General features: G+C 36.5%; 1 protein-coding gene across 4 annotated transcripts in view; it reads right to left on the reverse strand.

The window, feature by feature from the left end:
• The window catches only part of drosha (ribonuclease 3 drosha), a 454213-nt gene that overhangs the window by 98909 nt on the left and 327477 nt on the right, over nucleotides 1-27827 (reverse strand). For all 4 annotated transcript variants that reach the window (XM_090395920.1, XM_090395901.1, XM_090395928.1 and 1 more), the window contains one exon: nucleotides 4069-4174. In XM_090395920.1, the coding sequence (XP_090252046.1) occupies nucleotides 4069-4174 (106 nt within the window). The remainder of the gene's footprint in view (nucleotides 1-4068; nucleotides 4175-27827) is intronic.

Consider the following 27827-nt stretch of genomic DNA (forward strand, 5'->3'; position numbering starts at 1 on the left):
AACGTTTTGAAGTTGCGACTTTGTTATTCAAAAGCAAATTACCTCCATGCAATTTAACAAATGCTGAAATCAAAGGTCTAACTTCTTTAAGAAAAGATAATACAATATCCATTTCTAAGGCTGATAAAGGAAAAGCTAAAGCTATTGTAATCATGAATAAGACTGACTATGAGACAAAACTATCCAGCCTATTAGAAGACATCACGACCTACCAAGAGATCACTAAATAATTTACTTGATGAAGTTATCAGTTGGGATCCTAACTATGTGGATAAAATACGCACCTACTTTGGAAGAACTCCTTGTCTATACGGACTCCCTAAAATCCATAAAGAAGGCTGTCCTGTATGACCTATCGTAAATTGCATTGATTCTCCAACTTATCAGATTGCAAAAGTATTATCACGTTCCTTAAGTGCTCTCACTGGTCATTCCAGATCCTATATAAAAAACTCAACAGATTTTCTTGAAAAAATCAAGGATATTAAAATTACAGATTCTGAAATGTTAGTCAGTTTTGACAGCATTTCTCTGTTCACCAATATCCCATTAACTGACACAGTCAATTCTTTATATGAAGATTACTCTCCAGATATCGCAAGGATATTCGAATATGTCATCCACTCAGGTTATTTCAGTTGGAAAAACAAAATCTACAAACAAATTGAAGGTGCTGCCATCGGTAGCCCTCTGTCTCCACCTTTGGCAAACTACTATTTGAAACAATTAGAAGATACTATGATCTCATCCATTCATCCTCAACCATCTCTTTGGTACCGTGACGTCGATGATGTTTTTGCTGTTTGGCCATACACTGAAGATGAACTTTCCACTTTTCTACAATGGATAAATAACCTACACCCATGCATCGAATTCATTATGGAAAAAGAAAACTCTGTTACTTTACCATTTTTGGACATCCTCCTTACTAGAACCTCTTCTGGTACCTTATCTACAAGCGTCTTTCGAAAACCCACACTTACTGGCAGATACATTCACAAAAAGTCTGCACACCACATGTCTCAAAAATTTGGCATTCTTAAATCTCTAATTCATAGAGCACATAAAGTTTGCTCTTCCCCAATAATTTTACAACAAGAACTTTCCATCATTAAAAAGTTAATGGAATCAAATCCGATACTCGACTCTTATGTTCCAATACCTACAGTTTCTTCAACAGTCTGCAGAGTTCCTATTCTGTACATTCCAGGAATCTCAGAACCCATAGGTAGAATTCTGAAAAAGTATCAACTGATTCCAACATATATTCCTATTAACAAAATTTCTTCTTTATTACCTTCTACAAAGGATAAACTGTCTTCTCTATCTTTGGCTGGCGTTTACCAAATACCATGTGAATGCGATGTTTCTTATTTTGGACAAACTGGCCGTTCTGTGGAAAAAAGAATTAAAGAACATCAATATTATATTGAATACAACAAACCTCAGAAGTCCGGTCTGGTGCAGCACAGTATTGACTCTACTCATAGTGTCCAGTGGAATAAAGCTGTTCTCCTACACAGATGTAGATTCAAATATGAATGCTTATTCAAAGAAAGTTGTGAAACTATCTTACACCGACCGAATTTAAATAGAAATGACTGTCTTTCTCTCTCAAAGATCTGGGAGACTTTTATCTTATGTAAAAAACCATTTATTTTAATAGATTAAATTTGTTATTTTCTATTATTTCCTAGCACACGGTAACAATTGTATTTTAATAGGTGATCCACCAAACGTTTTGCTTGTATTCCATTCCTATTACTGTAACAGACACTGAAGATGTACTATTAATTTTAGTATGAAATATTTGTCCTTTTACTAATTAAAGATATCACTGTGGTTTTTATGTTTCTTTATTATTTAATTTACTATGCCACAGGTTTCTCTAAAAATCAGACTAAACTTATAAGTATATACAGTACAGATAATATACATAATAAGCAATCTATTATTTTTAAAAAAAAATAATTGTACTTTTTCTACAATATAATTTCATCAACAAAATATACCAATAATTATAAACATCAAAATTAAAACTAGCACAATCAGATTAAATAATGCAGTTCATCTATATATCTTATTCTTCAAACACCTTTATCCTTTAAATAGGTATGCAATTGTAATATACTATTTCCTAAGCTTAGTTTAACAGCACCCAACATGAATTTTTCTTCCCTTCTCATCCATCCCTTAGGATAGGTAGAGTCCCCTACTGAGGTGATGAATTAATGCAGCCAGCTTGTCACTCTTCTGCTGCATCCCCCTAGGGACAAGTATTCATTACCGTAGATCCCTGTGTGTTCATGGGGCCAGTTTGCCTGTTCTGAGAAATGAAAAATCCAAGTCTCTGGGCGAAAACTCTCTGCCTCCATACGAGACTGGCTAGCTCATCTTCAGTTGAAGAAACCATGTCACGTTCCTCACATCATGGACAGGAATTGAATCCAGGCATCATGAATTAGCTTAGTGTAATTAAATGTGTGAAAATTTTACGTTCTTTTTAATACTGTTATTTAAAAAAAATTATCTTGCAAAGACAAGTAACACTGGATCATGACTGCTTGCAGTGTGAAAAATGAGTTTGGTTCCATATTGAGTACTACCTACTTTCATGAATTTTATTATCTGTATTCCCTGTTAAATTATTGTTCATGGACAATTTATATAAATTCACCCTTTATCATGAACAATAAATGAAAGAAAAACACAAACTGAGTTAGGATAAGCTGTGTTTGTGGCATGCATTTTAAACCCATCATAAAAGAAAGTCTATTCCTACATATATGTAATGTATAGTGAGAATTAAAGAATGTATTACTTTGTTTTGTCAACATAACATCCCCCCCCCCCCTTTTTTTAAACATGAGCTATAACAGTATTTATATAAAGTAGACCGATACAAAGTAAACTTTTTTCTGGCTAGTAGATATAAGTTGTATTTCTGTAGCCTTTGGCCACACAAACTTGCAATACAGCAAAGTCACTTTTTACTCTCAGTGATAACTCCTTTACTTTTATAAAAAAAAATTGTTCATTTTTAAATTTTGGACAAAATCACATCCTTAAAGATTCAAACATGGTTAATTCAAATATCACATTTTCATATATATATCCCATTCCTTAAGATATTTTTTATAATATAGACATTTAATGAACAAAGCACTTAGCACAGCTATTCTCACACCAACCTTTAGTTTGCTACACTATGTGGACGATATGTGTTAGCCATTTGGCCTTCGTGGACAAGAATCATTAGATTCTGAAGTAACTCATCTAAACAGTCACCACCCTAAAATACACTTAACATTAGAAAAATCAAATAACTGTTTGCCCTTTCTTGACATACTAATCATTGATCTATGAGAAGATTCAGTATCTTTTTCTGTTTATAGACAGCCAATGCATAATGAAAGATAATTGCATAAACAATCACACCATCATCCAGTCCAACAGTATGGAGTCCTCAAAATGCTAATTCATAGAGCAAGGGTTATTTTGTTCTAGTGATGCAGCTCTCACCATGGAACTCAACTAATCTTGCAACACCTTTTTTTGGCCAATGGCTGCAGCTTCTACAAAATAAATAAAATACTACATGTCTCCTCCTTGAACATGCATGACATAAGCACAATACTAGTTTTATTTTATATATCTGGAGCACACCTGAAAAGACAGTTTAAGTAATAAAGAAATATAACCTTCATATGAGGTTCAAGCCACACTTCAAACTGAGAATCCTAATTGGCTCTCCAAAGGACAAACTCCATCCCACATCCTGAAGTGTATAAAGTACCCCGTGGTACTTTAACTATTGCCAAAACTCAACTATGGATGAATTAATTTGGAAGACAGTCATCTACTCGTTGTTTGTACACTGTGACAATTAGTTGTGCTCTGAAGATGGTGTTTGAAATCCAGCAAAATATAAGCTAATTAATAAAAATCTTTTTTTATGATTAGAGATAAATAATGTCCAACATTTTAGCCTGTCTATAAGTTAATAATAATAACAGAAGTTTTTCAAAGAACTGCTTTAATGTAAACAAACAGGTTTTTCAAAATTACCGAGAGATGGCCTTCGTGGTGATCAGGAAAATATTTATATAAATATTCAGATGCTACTAGTTGAAGAACAGTATCTCCTAGAAATTCTAACCGTTGATTGGATCCTCTAATATTAAACAAAAAAAGAAAAATCAGTAGGTATTAAAGTATACTAATTATTGAATCTTATATGGTAATTTCATTCAATTGTATCCTTTTGAAGATTTTTTTAATTTAAAATTAAAATCTGAAAGTAGTTATTTTTAAAAATTACAGCCTTCAGGTATTCAAATATTTTGTTTTACCTAATTTTAAAATGTTTTACCTGTTAAAATGGCATCAATATAACAGGGATAATATTATTATTTATCATTCACATTGCTTTTAACAAATACAGAATTATAAATAAAAATCTTTACTGAAAATAAGAGCCAACAGGCTTCACTTCGATGAAGTTAAATTATTCAAAATTAAGTGGATATTGAATACCACATTATTTCTTAGCCGAATAAGAAACTCAAAGATAGAAAATCTAATCTAAGAGTTTCATGCCGAATATAGAAAACTATATAAAGTTCGGCGAGTCAAAGCGTAAGCCAACACCTGGCAGTGCAATGCTAGGCAATTCGTAGTAAAGATGGAGCAAGCTCCAATCACTGTTCTTAGTATTTTCTCATAATGTAAAACACAGCTTTTAGGAGATGTGTTTTACATTATGAGATAATGTAAAACATTCTGGGTAGTGATTTTACATTCTGGGTAGTGACCTTCTCTCATAATGTAGAACAATAATACATCTCCTAGGAGCTGCGTTTTATATTATGAGAAAATACTAAGAACAGTAATCGGAGCTTGCTCCACCTTTACTACGAGTTGCCTAGCAGCACTACCAGGTGTTGGCTTACGCTTGGACTCGCCGAACTTTATATAGTTTTCTTTTATTCGACATGAAACTCATAGATTAGATTTTCTATCTTTGAGTTTCTTATTCGGCTAAGAAATAATGTGGTATTCAATATCCACTTAATTTTGAATAAAAATCTTTATTTCAAGCAGTCACAAACTATGAACTCATTCATTACTGTATCCACTTCAAACTGTTGACATTAGAGTCAACGCTTCTCATAATTATTAACATGTAATAAAGTATTATAGTGGCATGAACTGAATATTTTGATTGGTGCTATTATAGTTTTTTGAAAGAACCATCATGACATCTGTGACAAACATGTCAAAGAACTACATCAAGTGACCTATTATAGCAAGCAAGTTAAAGCAATCATATGAGGATACATAATCTAAGAATGCAAGAATGTGCAAGGAAACTGGCAATACCTATAACTAGAATCTTTAATTTAAGATTCAGCTCTACTAGAGTTCCAAGGGGCAAAATAGGGCAATAGGGAAAGAGGGCAAAATAATTTCCTTGCATAAGGGAGGTTCTAAGACTGCAGTAGCAAAATTATAGACCAATCAGTATTTCAGGAGTGGTGGTGAAAATACTGAAAGAAAAAAATTGGTCAAAAGGAGAATTAAAGAATGGGTGGATAAAAATATGATATTCTATGAGGGGCAACATGGGTTTGTTAAGAGTCGGCTATGCCTTAGTAATTTACTACCTTTTTATAATAGAGTGATAGCTAAGTTGGATAAAGGAAATGGCTACATGATGATTCTGCTGGATTTTGCAAAGGCATTTGACAGAATACTATATGGAATTCTGTTATGCAAATTAGGAAAAAAAATGGAGATGGATACATAACTGGCAATATAGATAAAAGGATGGCTGCTGGATAGATATCAAAAAATGGTATATGGAGGGACAAAATTCACGGCAAAAACAAGTGACTAATAGTGTGCTGCAAGGTTCAGTACTAGGATAACTAGTACTATTTAATTTGTACATAAATGATATAGGAAATAACCTGAAAGGATTCAGTTGTTTGATGATGATGCAAAATTAGGTACAGTAATAGTTAATCAAGGCGATGTATAGAGCTTGTAGGAAGATTTAAAGAGACTGTCAGTGTGGGCAAAAGATAATGGTATCAGTTTAATGTGGAGAAATGTAAAGTTATGAATTTAGGGATAAATACTCATATTTATGACTTTAGGGATACAAAACACACATGTTGAAATGTTTTGTCCCTAAATTCATAAATATGAGTGCTGATCACAGTGTAACCTTAAAAGAAAGAGTTAGGGATAAATAGTTTACAAGCTGTGTACCACACTGATGAAAATGTACTTCAGGAAATAGATGAAGTTAGAGATTTAGGGGTTAAAGTTTAGAGGACATATTGCTAAGGTAGCTCATTAGATTACTTGGCTATTGAAGAAGAAGACACTAACAATAAGAACAGTATTTCTTATGTTGTTATTCCTCGTTATAAGGCCCTAATATATCCATATCTGGTTTACTGTGCTCAGGTCTGGTCTTCTGGGTTTCTTGGAGATGAGGAAGCAGTAGAGAAGATTCAGAAGTGAGCAATCAAGATGGTAAGTGATCTGTGGAATCTTCCCTATGAAGATAGATTGAAGATGTGTGGAGTGCAGAAGTTGGTTGATAGGAGAAAAAAAGAGACACTATGATAGAAACATTTAAGTTACTTAAAGGGCTTTTTTGTAGGACTTTTTTATAGGACTGATCCAGAGGAAATGTTTCAACACTTGGCTAGAGGAAGCAGAACAAGAGATCATCCCTGGAAGTTGAATAAAGGTGTGGTTAGTAGGGGTGTGAGAAAAAAATTTTGCTTGGAGAGTTGTGAATGAGTGGAATGGGTTGCCAGAGTCAGCTGTGAGTACTTATCTGTTAATAGGTTCAAGGAGAGGTATGAGAGATTGTGTGGGTCTCCCAAAATGCATCTTCGGAACTCCATGGAGATACCAGTACAATAATAATAATAATAATAATAATAATAATAATACATATTACCATTTAAAAGGAAATATTGATCAAATTATAATCAGGACTAATTGATTATAATCTCTACTTGAACTTCTTTCTTTAGTCCTCAGTTATTAGAAGAATAGATGAGAATTAGAAGCCTTAAGAAAATATACAAGTTGTGACAATTTAATTCCTGGAACGGCCGCATAGTGTCGCCCATGGTTGGAGTCATCTTTGTACAGGTTTTAACTAATGCATGCATAAACCTCAAGTCAATAGAGCCATTTGCAAGTTGGCTATTGCAAAAACAATAGAGATCTGCTTGTAAACTTCGGTGTAAAAATGTGTGATCGAAATTTGAAGCAGCATGTTAACATCATATTTTGTATGAAAATCAGCAAAACTGTTACTGAAATAGAGGTGTTGAAAGTGGGCATATGGTGTGGATGCTCTGAAAAAGTCAAGTGTCTTTGAGTGGCATAAGAGATTCAAAGGTGGGTAAGAAGATGTGAATGACGACCCCAGAAGTGGGCAGCCAAAAACAAAAATGACAGACGCAAATGTGAACAGAGTGCAAGATTTGGTATTAATGGTTGATGAATTGCAAATTAACTGAGAAACATTCAGGGTAATTTTAACTGAAGAATTGGGTATGAGAAAGATTTCTGCAAAGTTTGTGCCTTGGAATTTGATGGATGAACAGAAGCAGTGGCAGCAGCTTTAAATTGCGAATGATCTTTCTGCAAATAAGCACATGTTTCTGAGATTAATTACAGGTGACAAAACCTAGTGCTTTCAGTAAGACTCTGAAAGAAAATGCCAGAGCATGCAGTGACTCTGAGTTCACCACATCTGAAAAAAAAGCATGCATGTCACATTCGCAGTTCAAGACCATGCTGGTGTATTTCTTTAATCACAAGATGATAGTCCACTATGAATTTATTGTACAGGGACAAACAGTCAACCAACAATGCTATTTAGAGGTGCTAAAAAGATTATGAGGTTCTGTTCAGAGAAAAAGACCTGAATTGTGGCATGACAAGTGGATCATCCATCGTAACAATGCTCCAAGCCATAGTGCGCTCATTGTGAGAAAGTTTCTGGCTAAAAAATTGATTACAGAATTAGGTCATCCTGCTTATTCACCCGACTTAGCTCCTTGTGATTTCTGGCTCTTCCAAAATTAAAGACTGTGCTAAAAGGATGAAGATTTTCTAACATCGCTGATATCCAGCATATTGTGATAAATATTTTTAGAGGTACCTGTGGCATAGTATAATTATTAAAAGAACACATAAGACCACAATAATAACTTTTTAATTAATAAGGTACAGATATTTCATACTAAAACTAATAGTACATCTTCAGTGTCACACAAACACACACTTTTATCACAGTTATAGGAATGGAATACAAGTAACGAACATTCGGTGAATCACCTATTAAAATACAATTGTTGCCGCGTGCCAGGAAATGATAGAAAATAATAATTAATATTTAAGATTATTGGCTTTTTTTATTGATTACATAAAATAAAAGTTTCTCAGATCTTTGAGAGAGAGAGAGACAATCATTTCGGTTTAAATTCGGTCGGTGTAAAATATCTTCACAACTTTCTTTAAAAAGGCATTCATATTTGAACCTGCATCTATGGAGGAGAATAGCTTTATCCCACTGGATATTATGAGTTGTGTTAATACTGTGTTGTGCTAGCCCAGACTTCTGAGGTTTGTTGTATTCAACAAAATATTGATGTTCTTTAATTCTTTTTTCCACAGAATGGCCAGTTTGTCCAAAATAAGAAACATCGTATTCATATGGTATTTGGTAAATGCTAGCCAAACAAAGGTAGAGATGAGAGTTTATCTTCTGTAGAAGGCAATAAAGAGGACATTTTGTTGATAGGAACATACGTGGGAATCAATTGGTACTTTTTCAAAATTCTACCTATAGGTTCTGAGATTCCTGGAATGTAAGGGATTGGAACTTTGCAGACTGTTGAAGAAACCTTAGGTATTGGAACATAAGATTCAATTATCTGTTGGACTTGATTTGGGTTGTAATTATTTGATTCCATTAACTTTTTAATGATGGAAAGTTCTTGTTGTAAGATTACTGGAGAAGAGCAAACTTTATGTGCTCTATTAATTAGAGATTTAAGAATGCCAAATTTTTGAGATGTGTGGTGAGCAGACTTTTATGAATGTATCTGCCATTAAATGTGGGTTTTCGAAAGACGCTTGTAGATAAGGTAACAGAAGAAGTTCGAGTAAGGAGGATGTCCAAAAAAAGGTAAAGTACCAGAATTTTCTTTATCCATGGTGAATTGAACACGTGGGTGAAGGCTATTTATCTATTGTAGAAAGGTGGAAAGCTCATCTTCAGTATGTGACCAAATAGCGAAAACATTCGACATAACGATACCAAAGAGATGGTTGGGGATGAATGGATGAAAAATAGTGTCTTCGAATTGTTTCAAAAAGTAGTTTGCCAGAGGTGGAGACAGAGGGCTGCCCATGGCAATACCTTCAACTTGTTTGTAGATCTTGTTTTTCCAGCTAAAATAACCTGAATGGATATTTTAGCTGGAATTCGAAAATCTTTGTGATATCTGGAGGATAATCTTCATATAATAATTTGATTGTGTCGGCTAATGGAATATTGTTAAACAGAGAAACAATGTTGAAACTGACTAGTAACTCAGACTCTTTGATTTTTTCAAGAAAATCTGTTCAATTTTTTATGTAGGATCTGGAATGTCCAGTGAGAGCACTTAAAGAATGTGACAAGAATTTTGCAATTCGATAGGTAGGAGAATCGATGAAATTCACGATAGGTCGCACTGGATAGCTTTCTTTATGGATTTTCGGGAGTCCATATTGACGGGGAGTTCTTCCAAAGTGGGTGCATAATTTATCCACATAATTTGGGTCCCAAATGATAACCTCATGGAATAATTTATTTAATTGTTTAATTAGTGAATTTGTAGGATTATGCATGATCATTTGGTAGGTAGAGGTGTCTTCTAAAAGGCTGGATACTTTTGTCTCATAGTCAGTCTTATTCATGATTAGAATAGTTTTTTCTTTATCGGCCTTAGAAATAGATATGTTATTATCTCTTCTTAAAGAAGTTAGTCTTTTGATTTCAGCATTTGATAAGTTGCATGGAGGTAATTTGCTTTTAAATAACGAAGTCGCAACTTCAAAACGAAGTTTGTTAGTATCATCGTTAGAAAGTCCTGACAGATTGCATTCTATATTATTATGGGCAACTCCAAGGAGTCCTTAGACTCATCGAGGGAGGCCCTAATATCATGTCAAGAACAACTATTCGACATTCACACACTATCTATCATACCTCACCTTGAACTCATTCACATTCGTGGCACCCACAACAGACTCTGGCAGCTTATTCCACTCATTCACCACTCTCCAAGTAAAAACCTAGCTCTAACACCCTTGCTAACCACACTCTTGCCCAGCTTCCATGTATGGCCCCTAGTCCTCCCACCACCAGTCCTATTCCCAAAAATATCTTCTGAATTAATCTTATAGAAACCCTTCAGTAATTTGAATGTCTCAATCCTATCACCCTTTTCCGCCTATCAACCAATTTCTGCAACACACAAATCTTCAACTGTTCTCATAAAGTTCATTCCATAGACATGCTACCATCTTGGTCACTCGTCTCTGGATCCTCTCCACCTACTCCCCATCAAGAAGACTCACCATCCTAAATCTCTCACTCTTCTCTTTTGCTACCTCAAGTAATTCCTTCAAATCCTCTCTCTTAGCCATTTTGTCTCCTTTCAAATCATTCGTTCCTGCTACTACTACTATCAATTCTTTCACCCTCTGTTTTTGCATTCTAATTGACTCGTTTACATCCTTAACGTTCGCACCAGGTTGGTACGCTTTTGTTAAAATCTCATCTATCACACCTCTTACTAAAGAATCTCCGTACAACACTCGCTCTTTCATTTTGTTTACACTCACTATCATACTCTTATTTTTCTTACGATAAAAAATTTCTTCTAGTCGCTGACTAGATTCGAAATCAAGAAGTCTTCTTTCGTACGGTTAAGCACTGTGGTATGCAAACGCCACATCCACTGAGCTACACTATTATGTAAAACATCAAGATATAGAATGCATGTAGGAATAACTGCAAAATCAAGGCCATTTGCTAATGCACTGGTTTCGGCATTGGAAATATTAACAATCCATTTATTAGTAGATGTGATGTCAGAGGCTAATTTTTTCTTTTGCTTGTGAAATAAAGAATTATATTTTTGCATAAGTCTGTGAAAATTTCTTTTGTAAGAATGGGTTAAAGATTGTTTTGATAAACGAAGAACAATATTTAGTAATTCATCATTAAGAACAGCTGAAATTTCTTCTTCGAGATCCAAAATAGACTTAATATTAGAAGCTAATTCTTTTTTGGCAGTATGAAGTTGGTTACAAATTAAGGAAAAACTTGCACGAATGTAAATAGAGTGGGCTCCAGGAGACCGAATTGTTTCTTTAAACCTAGCAAACTTCAATATTATAGGAATAACTTTCACGTCACGACATTTTTTGAGGAAGGCAATCCGTGCTTGAAGCTTACCTTGTAAAACAGATAGTTTTCCTAACCTTCCTGGAAAACCACGGAAGAAGAAAATTCTGGTACTTTAACTTTTTTGGACATCCTCCTTACTCGAACTTCTGGTTCCTTATCTACAAACGTCTTTCGAAAGTCCACATTTATTGGCAGATACATTCATAAAAAGTCTGCTCACCGCACATCTCAAATATTTGGCATTCTTAAATCTCTAATTAATAGAGCACATAAAGTTTGCTCTTCTCCAGTAATCTTACAATAAGAACTTTCCATCATTAAAATGTTAATGGAATCAAATAATTACAACCCAAATCAAGTCCAACAGATAATTGAATCTTATGTTCCAATACCTAAGGTTTCTTCAACAGTCTGCAAAGTTCCAATCCTTACATTCCAGGAATCTCAGAACCTATAGGTAGAATTTTGAAAAAGTACCAATTGATTCCGATGTATGTTCCTATCAACGAAATGTCCTCTTTATTGCCTTCTACAGAAGATAAACTCTCATCTCTACCTTTGTTTGGCTGGCGTTTACCAAATACCATGTGAATGCGATGTTTCTTATTTTGGACAAACTGGCCGTTCTGTGGAAAAAAGAATTAAAGAACATCAATATTATATTGAATACAACAAACCTCAGAAGTCTGGTCTAGCACAACACAGTATTAACACAACTCATAATATCCAGTGGGATAAAGCTATTCTCCTCCATAGATGCAGGTTCAAATATGAACACCTTTTTAAAGAAAGTTGTGAAGCTATTTTACGCACCGAATTTAAACTGAAATGATTGTCTTTCTCTCTCAAAGATCTGGGAGACTTTTATTTTATGTAATTAATAAAATAAAAAACCCAATTATCTTAAATATTAATTAATTATTATTTTCTATCATTTCCTAGCACACAGCAACAATTGTATTTTAATAGGTGATTCACCGAATGTTCGTTACTTGTATTCCATTCCTATAACTGTGATAAAGGTGTGTGTTTGTGTGACACTGAAGATGTGCTATTAGTTTTAGTATGAAATATCTGTACCATATTAATTAAAAAGTTATTACTGTGGTCTTATGTGTTCTTTTAATAATATTGTGATAAAGGAACTGAAGAGTATTCCAGAAAAAGAGTTCTAGGCCTGTTTCCAACATTTAAACCAGTGTATAAATGCATGATGGGGCTTCATGGAAACACCATCTAAACCAGTGTATAAATGCACGAAGGGACTACTTCAAAGGCAAGAGTAGCCACTAACGTATAGTTCAGAATGTAGGTTTTTTTACAGGTATATTCTGGGAATTAAATTGTCACACCTCGTATATACATACATCCCCTATCTCACCATAATCCTAGTAAAAAATCTGGTGCATCTCATCAAAATCTTATCACAAATGAGTGGTGAACCTCCAAATTAACCACTCAAAAACTGGGAGTATACAGGATTGCTTGTTCATGTGGAATTCGCATTGGACAGATAGGGCTGGTCAGGAGAGATATGTATGCACATCAATGATATGGAGAGAAAAAAAAACATAAATCAGGACTAATAGCACATACAATAGAGACAAAACATCAAGTATACTATGGCAGAATACAAAAATGGCCTACAGTGAATACGATTTCATGCTGGATCATTCAAAAGTCATCAGAAATACTAAAAATTCCACATCAATTCAACAAGAAACAAGGTATGATAGTATAATAAATTTAGTTTAATCCTTTTATCCAAGTGTGAGCAAGCAAAGTTTGCACCTGAAGTATCTTCAGGACTGGGGTAAGGTGGTACAACACCAGGGCGACTCCTTGAAAAGGTGGAGCAAGCTACCAACACTTCTATCTCAGTATCTCCCATAATGCAAAACACATCTCCTTGTGGATATGTCTAATGTTATGCATTAAGGGAAGGGCCACTACCCAGACTAGTTTCGACCTTTATTGAGGTCTCTTCAGTGAGAGCCAGGCCCAAGTGGAGATACCAGTCAGAAGCATTAGCAAGGTCATCTCTACCTATAGGAGTTGCCAATTGGTGTGCCACCGTTTTAATAAATTACTCTGGATTTAGAGAAAGATGTTGAAAGTTTATTTTTCACTTGGTTAGAATATATTAAGTCCTGCAGATACTTCAGGCGCAAACTTTGTTTGCTCACACTTGGATAAAAGGATTAAACTAAATTTATTATATTCTAACCAAGTGAAAAATAAACTTTCAACATCTTTCTCTAAATCCAGAGTAATTTATTAAAATGGTGGCACACCAATTGGCAAATCCTATAGGTAGAGATGACCTTGCTAATGCTTCTGACTGGTATCTCCACTTGGGCCTGGCTCCCACTGAAGAGACCTCAATAAAGGTCGAAACTAGTCTGGGTAGTGGCCCTTCCCTTAATGCATAACATTAGACATATCCGCAAGGAGATGTGTTTTGCATTATGGGAGATACTGAGATAGAAGTGTTGGTATCTTGCTCCACCTTTGCAAGGAGTCGCCCTGGTGTTGTACCACTTTACCCTAGTCCTGAAGATAATTCAGGTGCAAACTTTGTTTGCTCACACTTGGATAAAAGGATTAAACTAAATTTATTATATTCTAACCAAGTGAAAAATAAACTTTCAACAAGGTATGATAGTACATCAGTTTTGGCCAGCTTTCATCAAAAACCTGACACATCTTGGGTACTCTTCTCATCACAATGCTAGTTTTCATACAACATGAATTGCACACAATCACCATTGTTAGTTACTTTTGTTTGTTGGTTGGTTTTAAATATTCTGTGTTACTGCTTCCATTAATTTGCTTGTTGTTTAACTCAGACATGTATTTTCTTTAATAAATTTAGTTTAATCCTTTACCCAAGTGTAGGCAAACAAAGTTTGCGCCTGAAGTAGTTCAGGACTGAGGCAACTCGTAGTAAAGGTAACCAAGCTTTCATCACTTCTTCTCTCACTATCTCGCATAATGCAAAGCACATCTCCTTGCAGACATGTATAAAGCTATGCATTAAGGGAAGGGCCACTACCCAGACCAGTTTCGACCTTTATCGAGGTCTCTTCAGTGGGAGGCAGAAGTGGTGATACTAAGGCAGAAGCAATGGAGAGGTAATATTTACTTATTCGAGTTGCCAAAAGGTGTACCACCTTATTATTAATTTACTCTGGATTTAGAGAAAGATGTTGGAAGTTTATTTTCCACTTAGTTAGATGTCTGCAAGGAGATGTGCTTTGCATTATGGGAGATACTGAGACAAGGAGTGATGAGAGCTTGGTCCACCTTTACTATGAGTTGCCTCAGTCCTGAACTACTTCAGGCGCAAACTTTGTTTGCCTACACTTGGGTAAAGGATTAAACTAAATTTATTATAGTCTAACCAAGTGGAAAATAAACTTCCAACATCTTTCTCTAAATCCAGAGTAAATTAATAATAAGATAGTACACCTTTTGGCAACTCGTATAAGTAAATATGACCTCTCCACTGCTTTTGCCTTAGTATCACCACTTCTGGGTCTGCCTCCCACTGATGAGACTTCAATAAAGTTCGAAACCGGTCTGGGTAGTGTCCCTTCCCTTAATGCATAGCTTTATACATGTCCGCAAGGAGATGTGCTTTGCATTATGGGAGATACTGAGACAAGGAGTGATGAGAACTAGGTCCATTTACTATGAGTTGCCTGTCCTGAACTACTTCAGGCGCAAACTTTATTTGCTACACTTCGGTAAAGTATTAAACTAAATTTATTATAGTCTAACCAAGTGGAAATAAACTTCCAATGTATTTTCTTTATGTCAATCTCTTGATGAAGTGCACTATAATGTATAGCACAAATCTAATAGAAGTTCCAAGTTCACAATCAACAAAACAATTTTTTTAAATAACTTTCAAGACTTGCACCTGTAGCAAAAATATACAGTTTATTCAAAAACTCAAATATATTTCATTCAATGTTACATGGACATCATCAGGAAGACAGACTGTGAACTACATCCATAACATGAATCACAATAATGAGTCATAAATCATATGTATATTAACTTGTGTCTTGGTCACAGCTGAAATATATGAGTACACTATTAGATTTCAAAGGAACAATTGTAAAAAAGCTGCATAGATAAAAATCATTCTCGTAGAAAGGTTTAGACGTTGGTTATACATGCATATTAAATTACTTAAGGAATTTACAACGTACAAATGATATAAATTAAAATTAAACTATAATCTATATTCTAATATTTCAGCAACGTCATGTCGCCATTTTCACAGAAACTTAAAATAAAGACACGTGCACACAGGCACTACACACAGTAACTGAGGACAAAGCAGGAAGCTGTTGTTTCTCCTAAAAGTCCTGATGGTGCCCCCTAGCAGGTTATATACGTATTCTTGGCTGTTGGGGTGAAGGTCTTCTGATGTAAGTCTCCCAAATTTGGGGCAGTCTCATGCAACCAAATTTGTTGAGGTTTGGTATGTTTCTTAGGGCTGAGGCTGATTCCATGAATTGCCTTTCAAATTTAAATTTACTACAGTGTATTACCGTGGCTTTCTTCCACCGTATTCTGTGGCGAGTATCCAGAGTGGCTGCACTGGTGAAAACAGATGTAGTCCTTGTGTTCTGAAATTCTGTTATTCACTGTCCTGCCTGTTTGGCCAAAGTAGGGCAGCTTACAGCTGCAAGGGACCTGGTATACACCAGGTAGGTCTAAGGGAGGTGGTTGGTCTTTAGTGGAGCAGATAAAGGATGCCAATTTTTTATATGGTCTGTAACAAGAGGTCAAATTATGTTTTTTTCGGATTTTGGTAATTTTTTCAGGTGCCTTGGATGTAGAAAGGTGATGGATTTAGAATAATCCTTGTTGTGAAGGGGGAGAGGAAGGTTGTGGTTAACTGGTGTCAATATTTTTTGGATTTTTTTTTTGGGGGGGGGGGTAGCCATTGGCTGAGAAGGTGTTGAGGATGTGGTTTAGTTCCGTGGTTAGGGCATTGTCATTTGAACAGATAAGTTTAGCCCTGTTGTGTAGTGTCTTAATAACTCCATATTTTGTGAGGGGGGGGGATTGTTAGTGAATGTATGGGTGGGTTTTCTATAAACTGAGAAAACCAAAGTTCCATCAGGCTGGGTGGGGTTGACTAGTGTGTCTAAGAAAGGGAGGCTGTTATTTTTCTCCTTTTCCAGGGTGAATTTGATTCTGGAGTGTTGGTTGTTTAGGTGTGTTAGGAAGGAGAGGAGTGTATCAGAGCCATGTGGCCAAATAGCGAACAGATCATCAATGTAGCGAAGCCATATAGTTGGTTTCTGTGGGGCAGAGTTTAAGGCTTTCTCTTCATAAGTCTCCATAAAAAAGTAAGCCAAGGGTGGGGAGAGTGGTGAACCAATGGCTGTCCCCCCTGTTTGTTTGTAAAATTTTCCTTGCTAAACGAAATAGCCTGAGTTCATAGTGAACTGAAATAGGCCCGAGATATCGGGAGGAAATTTAGCTTGGATTAGCTCTAAGTTTTCTTTGAGTGGGACATTTGTGAATAAGGAGGAGACGTCAAAACTGACCATTATGTCTGTATGTTGGAGTGTAAGGTTTTCTATGCTGGCTTTGAAATGGGCTGAGTTTTTTATGTGTGATGGTGTGTTGCCAGTATAGTGTGTGTGAGCACTTTGGCCAAATGTTTAGCTAATTTGTATGTGGGGGAATCAATGCCATCCACTATGGGACATAATGGCACATTTTCTTTATGTATTTTTGGGAGTCCATATATACGGGGGGGGGGGGGGGGGGGTATGGAGTTAAACAGTTTTAATTTGTTAGTGACTTCTACAGACCAAAAAGTGACCTTTTTTAAGGAGCCTGTGGAGTTTTCTAATTTGTGAGTTGGTGGGATTGTACTCAATAGGGAGATAAGTAGCCCGATCTAATAATAGAGCTTTAAGCTTACCTGTGTAGTCCTTTGGTTAAGTACTACTGTGGTGTTACCTTTATCTGCTTTGGTGATTATTATTTCTTTGTTTTTCTTTAATTCCTGCAGCGATTAATATTCTTTATTGGATATGTTGGTTTTTGGTGGTCTAGCTTTGGTGAGAACACACGCTACATCCAATCCAATATCATTGGCCATGTAGTTTGGAAGGTGGTGGATTCTGCATTCAATCTGGATCATTATATCCTCAGCTGGTAATTTTCTGGGAGCAATGGCGAAGTTGTGGCCACGTGAGAGAGAGCATTGAGTGCTTCAGGGTTCACCACTCTCCCCACCCTTGGGCAACTTTTTTATGAAGACTTTTGAAGAGAAAGCCTTAAACTCTGCCCCACAGAAACCAACTATATGGCTTCGCTACGTTGATGATGTGTTCACTAATTGGCCACATGGCTCTGATACACTCCTCTCCTACCTAACCACACCTAAACAACCAACACCCCAGAATCAAGTTCACCCTGGAAAAGGAGAAAAATAAGAGCCTCCCTTTCTTAGACACACTAGTCAACCCCACCCAGCCTGATGGAACCTTGGTTTTCTCAGTTTATAGAAAACCCACCCGTACATTCACTAACAATCCCACCACCCCCCTCACAAAATATGGAGTTATTAAGACACTACACAACAGGGCTAAACTTATCTGTTCAAATGACAATGCCCTAACCACAGAACTATTGACACCAGTTAACCACAACCACCCTCCCCCCTTCACAACAAGAATTATTCTAAATTCATCACCATTCCCTACATCCGAGGCACCTCGGAAAAAATTACTAAAATCCTAAAAAAACATAACTTGACCTCTTGTTCCTGTCCTGTCCTGTCAGGTGTCTTCTCCCTCCAGGAGATTGACTACCATATGTCTCCACCACGTCCTATTCTGCACCTCTCTGCTGCATTCCTCATATGAGAGATAGGTCCAGTCTTCTATATTTTTCATCCACTCCAGTCTTTGGTTGGTCTTTAGTGGAGCAGATAAGGGATGCCAATTTTTTATATGGTCTGTAACAAGATGTCATTTTGAGATAACTGCCTACAAAGGATACTTCTGAAAGGAACTGTTGAGGGAAAGAGGAAGACATTACAGGAATTACTCTGGATTAGGGATAGATGGTGAAGGTTTTTTCACTTGGCATACTATAAATTAAAGATGCAAAGAAATTATATTCTTGCAGGTTTCCAGTTAGTAGTAAAAAAAAAAGTTTGAAAATAATTAAGAAGCACTCTAATTAATTAAGAAGTACTCAAATTTGAAAGGCTATTCATGGAATCAGTCTCAGCCCTAAGAAACAGCCAAACCTCAACAAATTTGAGTACTTCTTAATTAATTAGAGTGCTTCTTAATTATTTTCAAACTTTTTTTTTTTACTACTAACTGGAAACCTGCAAGAATATAATTTCTTTGCATCTTTAATTTATAGTATGCCAAGTGAAAAAACCTTCACCATCTATCCCTAATCCAGAGTAATTTAATAATAAGGTGTAATTTAATAAAGTAATTTAATAACACCTTTTGACTACTTGTATCCTCTTCTTCCTAGTGTTTGTCCTGCTTTAAGGAAGGGTCTGCTCATGTGCACTGCTTCCTCCATCTTGCATGGTCTTGGTCAATTCTCCTGTTGACATTTGCTGCATGCATGTCTTTAGTTAGGCAATCAAGCCAACATGCCATTGGTTGTTAATGGCCAACAACCAAGACATTAAGCCTCATGGCTTTAATGTAAGTGTGTCATCAGTTTGATCACCTCCTTGCATATATTCTGTCTTCTTGGCATTGTCGCATTCCAGACTCATAAGTGGGTTTTCCATTTCTGCACGAGATGCTGGAGTCCATTTTGCAATGTAGTGCTAAGTACAGGATGTTTCAAAAAGAATGACCCGATTTCAAGTAATTATATTTAATAACGAAAATGTGGTACAGTTACAAAATAAATTACCAAGCATGAAGTAAGGCCTAAAGTTTCACTCACTGCAATTACAAGTGCTCAATGTGCCCTCCACCTTCTGCATGGACAACATCAAGCCGATAGCTGAATTCATCCCAAATGCATATGAGAGTGTCTTCTATCACAGAATTTACTGCAGCTGTGATTCTGGTTCCGAGCTCAACCAAGTCAGCGGGTAATGGAGGAACATAAACACAGTCTTTTACACAGTCCCCATAAAAAATGACACAGTCATTTTTTTATGGGGACTGTGTAAAAAAAACAGTTTTTTTTTTAATCCCCATAAAAAGAAGTCACAAGGTGTGATGTCTGGAGATCTTGGAGGCCAAGAGTGTAGTGCCAAGTCGTGGGGTCCCGTGCATCCAATCCAATGCTGAGGCAATGTTTCATTTAGAAACTGATGAATCTGGAGGTTCCAATGTGGTGGTGCTCCGTCTTGCTGAAAAATGTAATCTTCAGATTCTTCATTCAGCTGTGGAAGTAGCCAGTCCTGCAGCATTTCAAGATAAGAATTTCCCATAACAGTGTTTTCCTCAAAAAAGAAAGGGCCATAAACCTTTCTAACAGAAACCATGCAAGAAACATTAAGTTTTGGTGAATCATGTTCATGTTGTACAATTTCATGTGGATTCTCAAGTCCCCATATGCGAACATTGTGGCACGAAACTTACCAGCTTAGAAGGTTGCTTCATCACTAAAAATCAACCTTTGTAGAAAGGTGTCATTCTCCTTATAATCTCTAACAGTTTAGCACAAAAATCTGTTCTTTTTTTTGTCACCTACATGAAGAGCTTGCACCAGTTGCAATCTGTATGGATTCATAAGCAAACGTCGTCACAGCACACGCCAAACAGTCACATGAGGAATGGTAAGTTCTCGGCTAGCACGACGAGTGGACTTGCGCGGGCTATGACGACGTTTGCTTATGAATCCATAAGCAAACGTCTTGAATTCGTTGCACATTCCCCTCTGAGAGATGCGTGATCATCTAGGACTCTTTCCCTTAGATAAACACTCTGTTTCTTGAAATTTTCGATACCAACAACGAATGCTTTTGTCCAGTGGTGGATCAATTCCGTAACATCGTCTAAATGCATGCTGCACTGTAATCATGGACTCAGTCTTGCTAAATTCGAGAACACAAAACGCCTTCTGTTGACTAGATGCCATCTTCTCATTAACTAAACATAGCGGCTATTTGGGTGCTAGTAGTGGCATCTAGCAGTTGTAATATCAAACTCTGCCAAGGCTGTTCACATGGTACAAGTTGCATTCATTTGTGGTTCGTGGTTGCAGCGATATACAATTTTCAAATCAGGACATTCTTTTTGAAACACCCTGTATTACATCATCAGTATATAATAGTGTCCAGGAATTCAGTGGCTTCTGAATATCCTTGATTATTGTCCATACAAAGGATGAAGAGCAGGGACTCTGACATCTTCCCAATAAAAGTAGGAGTTCACCAGGAAGAGCAGATTCCTGGTGAACTCCTACTTTTATTGGGAAGATGTCAGAGTTTCTTGCTGTGCAGATACTTTGCTGGTGACATTTTGATATAGCATTTTTATGCATTACACATAGGCTTCAGGTACATTAAGTGTTCTCAATGCCTTTCAGATGAGATCATGTGGTATATGGTCGAATGCCTTTTCTAGATCTAAGAAAGCCATGTGTATGTTTTCTTCTTTTCTAGATGTTTCTCCACTAAGAGCCGAATGGCATGGATTGAGTCTGTTGTTCCACAATTTTTAATGAATCCATACGGACTTGGTGAAATTTTGACAATGGCTCTAAGGCGTGCATCAAGTATCCATTCAAAAATCTTTGTTGTATGGCAAAGTAGCCAATTGGTCTTATGTATGATTAGTCTGAGCAGTCACCAATGTCCCTCCGTTGCCTTTCCAGATGGGAATTGTTATACTGGTTAGCCAGATTGATGGCATTTCATTTTCATTATGCCTACTGTCTTTTGACTATGTGTATATGGGTAATATATGACTTCTGCATTACTTCAACCTTGGTATCTCTTCTGGGTCTTGGTGGCAGGCTTTTGACTGTCACTGCATGGGGCCACTGCTGAACTTTCTGTTCTAGTCCTCACTGATCACATTTAATAGCTTGCTTACTTCCTGGGCAGTAGACTCTGCTTGGTGGTGGATTTTTGCCAGTCATTGAGTGGAGTCACCTGAATTTCCTATCCTGGAGTAATTCAGACCAGAAGTAATGAGTTTAGTAGCGATCTTGTAGATTACTCAGAGTTTTTGGCGAGGTATCCCCGCACTTAACATACCTCGTCCTTTGGTTTGCTTACTTCCTGGGGAGTAGAGAGGTTCTTGGTAGCAGGTGTTTGCCTATCACTGCATGGAGCCACTGCTGAGCTTCCTGTTCTGGAGTGATTCAGGTCAGGAGTAGAGTAATGTAATGAGTTTAGTAGTGATCAATTAGAGTCACTCAGTGTGATTTAGATTGATTCTGAAGATCACTCAGAGTTTTTGGAGAGGTATCTCTGCACTTACATACCTCAATAAATGTCAAAACTAGTGCTTTGCATTATGGAATACTAAGGCAACTGATGTGAAGTCATAGCCTCTATATAATAGCCCCGATGTGAAGATATTTCACGTGCAAACATTGTTTGCTTACACTTGGATAAAGGATTAAACCAAGAATATAACTTCTTGGCATCTTTAATTTATGGAAACCAACAATCTTTCCTATAAGGCTAATTTGATTTCTTACTTGAATAGTTATATTAATGAATGCTGTTAAAGGTAGATCTTGCTTTGGCAACTTGCTTGTTTCTATAACAGGGTGAGTTAATGAAATGCTGTTAAAGGTAGGTCTTGCTTAAGCAACCTGCTTGTTTCTATAATAGGGTGACAGAAGAACTCAATAAGGGAAATGAATATTATTATGATTATTACTTTTATTATTCCATGGAGTAATAAGACTTGTGGGAGGTCTTATGCTACACAAAGTCTATAATAACACTCCTTAAACTCATCCACCATTTGCACTTTTATCACCCTCTCAGGCAATGCATCCTATACTCCTACCACTCTCTGTGCAAAAAGCTTACTTCTTACTCTCTTACGCACTACTACCTTTTGCAACTTCCAGTGATGACTCGTTATCCTTGTTTTTTCTCCTCATTTTACCATATGAAAAATCTCCCTAGTGTCAATCCGCTAACCTTTCAACAGCTTAAATATCTCAATCATACCTTGGTTCATCTTCTATCTCGCAAATGCTATAGTTTGCATGCCTTCAGTTTATCCACATAACCTACACTATACAATCCTGATATAATTTTTATTATCTCTGCACCCTATCCCCTTCAAAGCCCAGATCTGAGCATAGAAATATAATGGGATCATCATACATTTATCTCTAATGGCCAATGTCCTCCTCAATACAGACATCCCAAGATCCCTTACTTCTTCCATTTCTTCCAATATAACTCCACCAAGTGAGTATGAGACATCCCATATGTGAATCTCAAATTTCAGAACCTTACATTTAGATGCATAAATGACATCCCCTTTCTTTTGCCAACCTTTCCAGCTAATTCAAATCCTTTTGAAGAGCCAAAATATCAGTACTATGAGGTGCATTCCTAGCTTGCCTCTACATGGTGCACCCTTAGGTAACACTAAACGAGGTAGAGTGATTGCTGGCAGCCTGACCTATCTTAACAATCTCCTGGCTACAGACACATTAAATCACAACTACATAATCACTGAATGGTTCTTCTCAGGACCACAAAACAAGAAAGCCGAATACCAATTTCCGGATTTGCCAAGTCAACATTGAAGGAATTAGCTATGCTAAAAGTCAATATCTCTCAAAAATCCTTTGAGAAAATGATATATTAATCACATATTAATCAGAATATACACACTATCGCAGCAAGAGTTAAAAATCTCACAGTGGTTAACATCTGCAAGCCTCCCCTGGCAAAATGGTCACCTGAAGTAATCCCCACATTTCCATAACTTACTATCTACATAGGGGATGTTAGCAGCCATCACACCCTGTGGAATTGCAATTATAATGATGGAAATGGTGAAGCATTAACAAACTGGGTTGAGCAAGTTTGAGTTTAATATTCGATGCAAAGGAACCTTTAGATCTGCAGCATGGAATAGGGAATATAACATGGACCTCTGCTTTGTTACCCAAAATTTGCAAAATCAGCTGTTAAACACAACAAGATGAGTCTGAAGATTTAGTACATAGCCAACATCACCCAGTATTGGTAGAAGTAGGAATACAAATACCAATAATACAGTCCATTCCATGACCAAGATGAAATTTTAGCAAAGCAAACTGGCAGGATTTTTCATAAGAATTGGATAAAGTAGTAATATGGATACCACCTGTGTGTATCCATATTACTACAACAGAGCCATTGGAGCAGTCATATCAACAACGAAGAAGTATATTCCAAGGGGTTTCCAAAAGGAATACATACCTGGCTGGAATAAAGACTGTGAAGAGTTATACCAAGCCTATTTAGAATCTGGCAACTCTGATATATGATAGCTGACGAATTACTCCAGAAGCTTGATAATGAGCACAGAGAAAAATGGATAAAAACTACAGAATTTTTAGACTTTAAAAAATTAAGTAAAAAAGCATGGAGCCTATTAAAGAAGTTAGGTGGAAGCAACTCAATCACCCGTAAAGATCCTTTAATGACTCCAGATCAAACTGCCTGTTGAATAATCTTGCTGTCTAGAGTCCCTCGAGATCATCAACACACATGGGAGGTTAAAAAATCACTCAGAAACTTACATCAAAGTGCAGTTGATAGTTTTCAATTTTCAAGAGAATTTACTACAGACAAAATAACTGTGGTCTCAAAGAAGGGTTAAAACTGGCAAAGTACCAGGCTTTGAGGGTATTCATCCTGTATTTTTGGTTAACTGTGGAAAAAATGCTCGTCAATGGCTATCAAGATTCTTTTCTCATATTTTAAGGATGGGAAAACTTCCAAGAGTCTTTAAGAGAACCAAAATAATATCCATATTAAAACCCAACAAGCCTCAGCATCAAGCAGAGAACTAATGCCCAACTGTGCTCCTCAGTTGAGGTTATAAGCTCCTTGAAAGACTCCTCCTTAACAGAACTGGACCAAAAATTTCCAAAGTTATCTTTATTGAGCAAGCAGGCTTTAGGGCTCATGTACGGACTAAATACTAAGCCTTTCAGAGATTTTTGAATACTTCTGTTGTGTTTGTTGCCCTTACTGCCATGCATGATATGTATGGAAAGAGGGGTTGCTGTACAAGCTGATACAAGTCATACCATGCCAATCCATCACATGACTTATTTGTAATATGCTTTCTGACAGGTTCTTTCATGTGATACTGGGAAACAAAATGAGCAAACAGAGAAAGCCAAACAACAGTCTCCTGCAGGGCTCAATATTAGCACCAATCTTATTCAACCTATATACATCTGATCTACTGACAACTAGGTCAAGAAAATTTGTTTTATGCTGATGATATAGTGCTTGCCATTCAACATAAGAATATCGAAGTAATAGAAGATATCCTCACAAATAACCTTAGAATTAGGGCATACTTTTATAAATGGAGACTAACACCAAACCTCAATAAGACCAAGGTTAGCTCACAATGCTGCAACCAAGACTGCCCTAAATATTTGGGTGTTACCCTGGATAGGGATAGAATACTATCGTTCAAAAGACAGCTGGAGAGTATCTCGTTAAAGATCAGAACCATAATAATATCATACAAAAACTGTGTGATTCTACATGGGATTCTTCTGCTACTACACTTCGATGCTCTATGTTGGGCTTGGTCGATTCTGCAGCAGAGCAATGTTCACCAGTATGGCTAAAACAGTTCTCACATCAAGAAAATCGACAAGCAAATAAATGCAGCAATGAGAACAACAGGCTGTGTTAAATTCACTCCTCTCTACTGGCTTCCAATGCTGAGCACCATTGCACTACCAAACTAGAGCAGACAAGATGCTCTTGTAAAAGAGTACAGAAAAATAAATAGTAACCCACTGTTACTAATTCATGACGACTTCCAACATTTAAATATAAATTGCCTTAGATCCTGATGGCTTCCACTTATACTGGCTGAAGAACTTGTAAATAGTGATTTCAATGTTAATTCAAAATGGCTAGAAATTTGGAAGGAAAAAAAATCACCACTGCACTTAAACGAGTATATCCTTCCCAACCAAAATCCAAAAGGACTAAGCTTCCACATCACCTATGGAAAAGCTTAAATACGATATGCACATAACATGGTATCTGTGCAGACAGCTTACATAAGTGGGGAAGATCATCTACAACCCAATGTGACTGTGGGGCCAAAATCCAAACCATCCAGTACATTGTGGAGGATTGCAGCATAAGAGCCTACCCTGGTAACTCGAGAGACTTTTTTGAAGCAGATCTTTCAGCTCTTGAATGGCTAGCTGAACTAGATTTAAAATTTTAGTGACTTTTTTTTTTAATCTGAATTTTATATTTCTACTAGTTATTTGTACATATACACTACTTGTCTCATTTAACTTGTCTACACAGATATGTATTGTATATATTGATGTCATGGTTTTTTTTAATTATGTCACACACTAAATAAATAAATCAACACTATTACTAATACCATTCCAAGCTTCACTTCATCTGGAAACCCCTGTAGTCCAGTGACAATATCACTGACATAAAGATACAGTAATGGTCACAGTACTAAACCCTGTGGAACTCCACTTGTAACTTTCCTACTCCACGATACTGCTTCCCCATATACAACTCTGATATCTACTAGAAATCAATCCAATTCACTAACCTGATTTCCAGACCCATATGTTGAAACTTAAAAACCAATTTGGCATGTGGAACCCTGTCAAATGCCTGAAAACAGTAGGTGCCTTACCCTCCACTACTCTTCTTACTATATTGTAAAAGACAGCCAGATTACTAAAACAAGAATGTCCTTTAACAAATTCATGCCAGCCTGCATATATAATATTGCCTTCATTTATCCAATTCTGAGTTCTTACCAATTTCTCCAAAATCTTAACAATCACAGAAGAAATATCAACTGGCTTATAGTTTGATAGCTTCATTTTACCATCACCCTTATGCAATGGCATTATTTTATCATCATTAACCTTTCATCTTCAAGTTCTTGGAAATGAAAGGTTAATGGCCCAGTTGGTTCAATCTAGTCCTACCCACCTTACTGACATCTAACATACTTTCTAATGCTTCATGCTTCTTTATCTCTCTAAGGATAAACCCTACTTTATTAGAATGGAACACTCTAATAAACTGATCATTAAATAGCTCAACTATGTCATTCGTGAGTGAGCAGGTGAGGAAATTTATATGAGGAAATAAATCTTAAGGGAATGTTCCAAGGAATTAACATTAGCATGACTGTTTAATAAGTCTTACAACAGCACAGATTCCAAGAGAGTGGAAAGAAGGTAAAATTGTTTCACTGCACAAAGGTGGTGATAAACTTTTGGCTAGAAATTATAGGCCAATCTGTATATCCAGCATTATGGTTAAGGTACTGGAGAGATTGCCAAGAACTAGGATACAGAAATAGGATGATAACAGCAGTATTCTTTGTTGCTTAAATATAAAGAGCCAACAGGCTTCATTTTGGCGATATAAACATTAATAGCTACTCACTGATGAAGCCTCAATAAAGGCTGAAACCGGTCTAGGTAGGGACCTCCCACCATAATGTAATAACAGCATACATTTCCTAGGAAATGTGTTTTTACATTATGGAAAATACCAAGAATAGTGATCAGAACTTTCCCCACCTTTGCAACGAGTTGCCCGTATTTGTACTACGTTCTAGGACTATTTGCATTTAGCTCACACTAGTATTCGCCGATACTTTTATAGTTTTTTATACTGTATTCGGCATGAAACTCTCAGATTCCAATCTTTGAGTTTCTTATTCGGTTTTAAAACGATGTGGGATCTAATATCCCCTTAATTTAATTAATGTTTATATCGCCGAAATGAAGCCTGTTGGCTCTTTATATTTAAGCAACTTAATGGGTGCACCTTTTGGACAACTCATATAGCAGAGTATATACGTTCTTTTCGCTATACCCTTTGGTATTAATTGGTCTAGCTACTCACTGATGAAGCCTCAATAAAGGCTGAAACCGGTCTGGGTAGTGACCTCCCACCATAATGTAATAACAGCATACATTTCCTAGGAAATGTGTTTTTACATTATGGAAAATACCAAGAATAGCGATCAGAACTTTCCCCACCTTTGCAACGAGTTGCCCGTGTTTGTACTACGTTCTAGGACTACTTGCATTTAGCTCATGCTAGTATTCGCCGATACTTTTATAGTTT

This window comes from Typopeltis vanoorti, chromosome 1, assembly GCF_054136105.1.
Source record: "Typopeltis vanoorti isolate ZY-2024b chromosome 1, IOZ_Tvanoo_1.0, whole genome shotgun sequence".
NCBI lineage: Eukaryota > Metazoa > Arthropoda > Arachnida > Uropygi > Thelyphonidae > Typopeltis > Typopeltis vanoorti.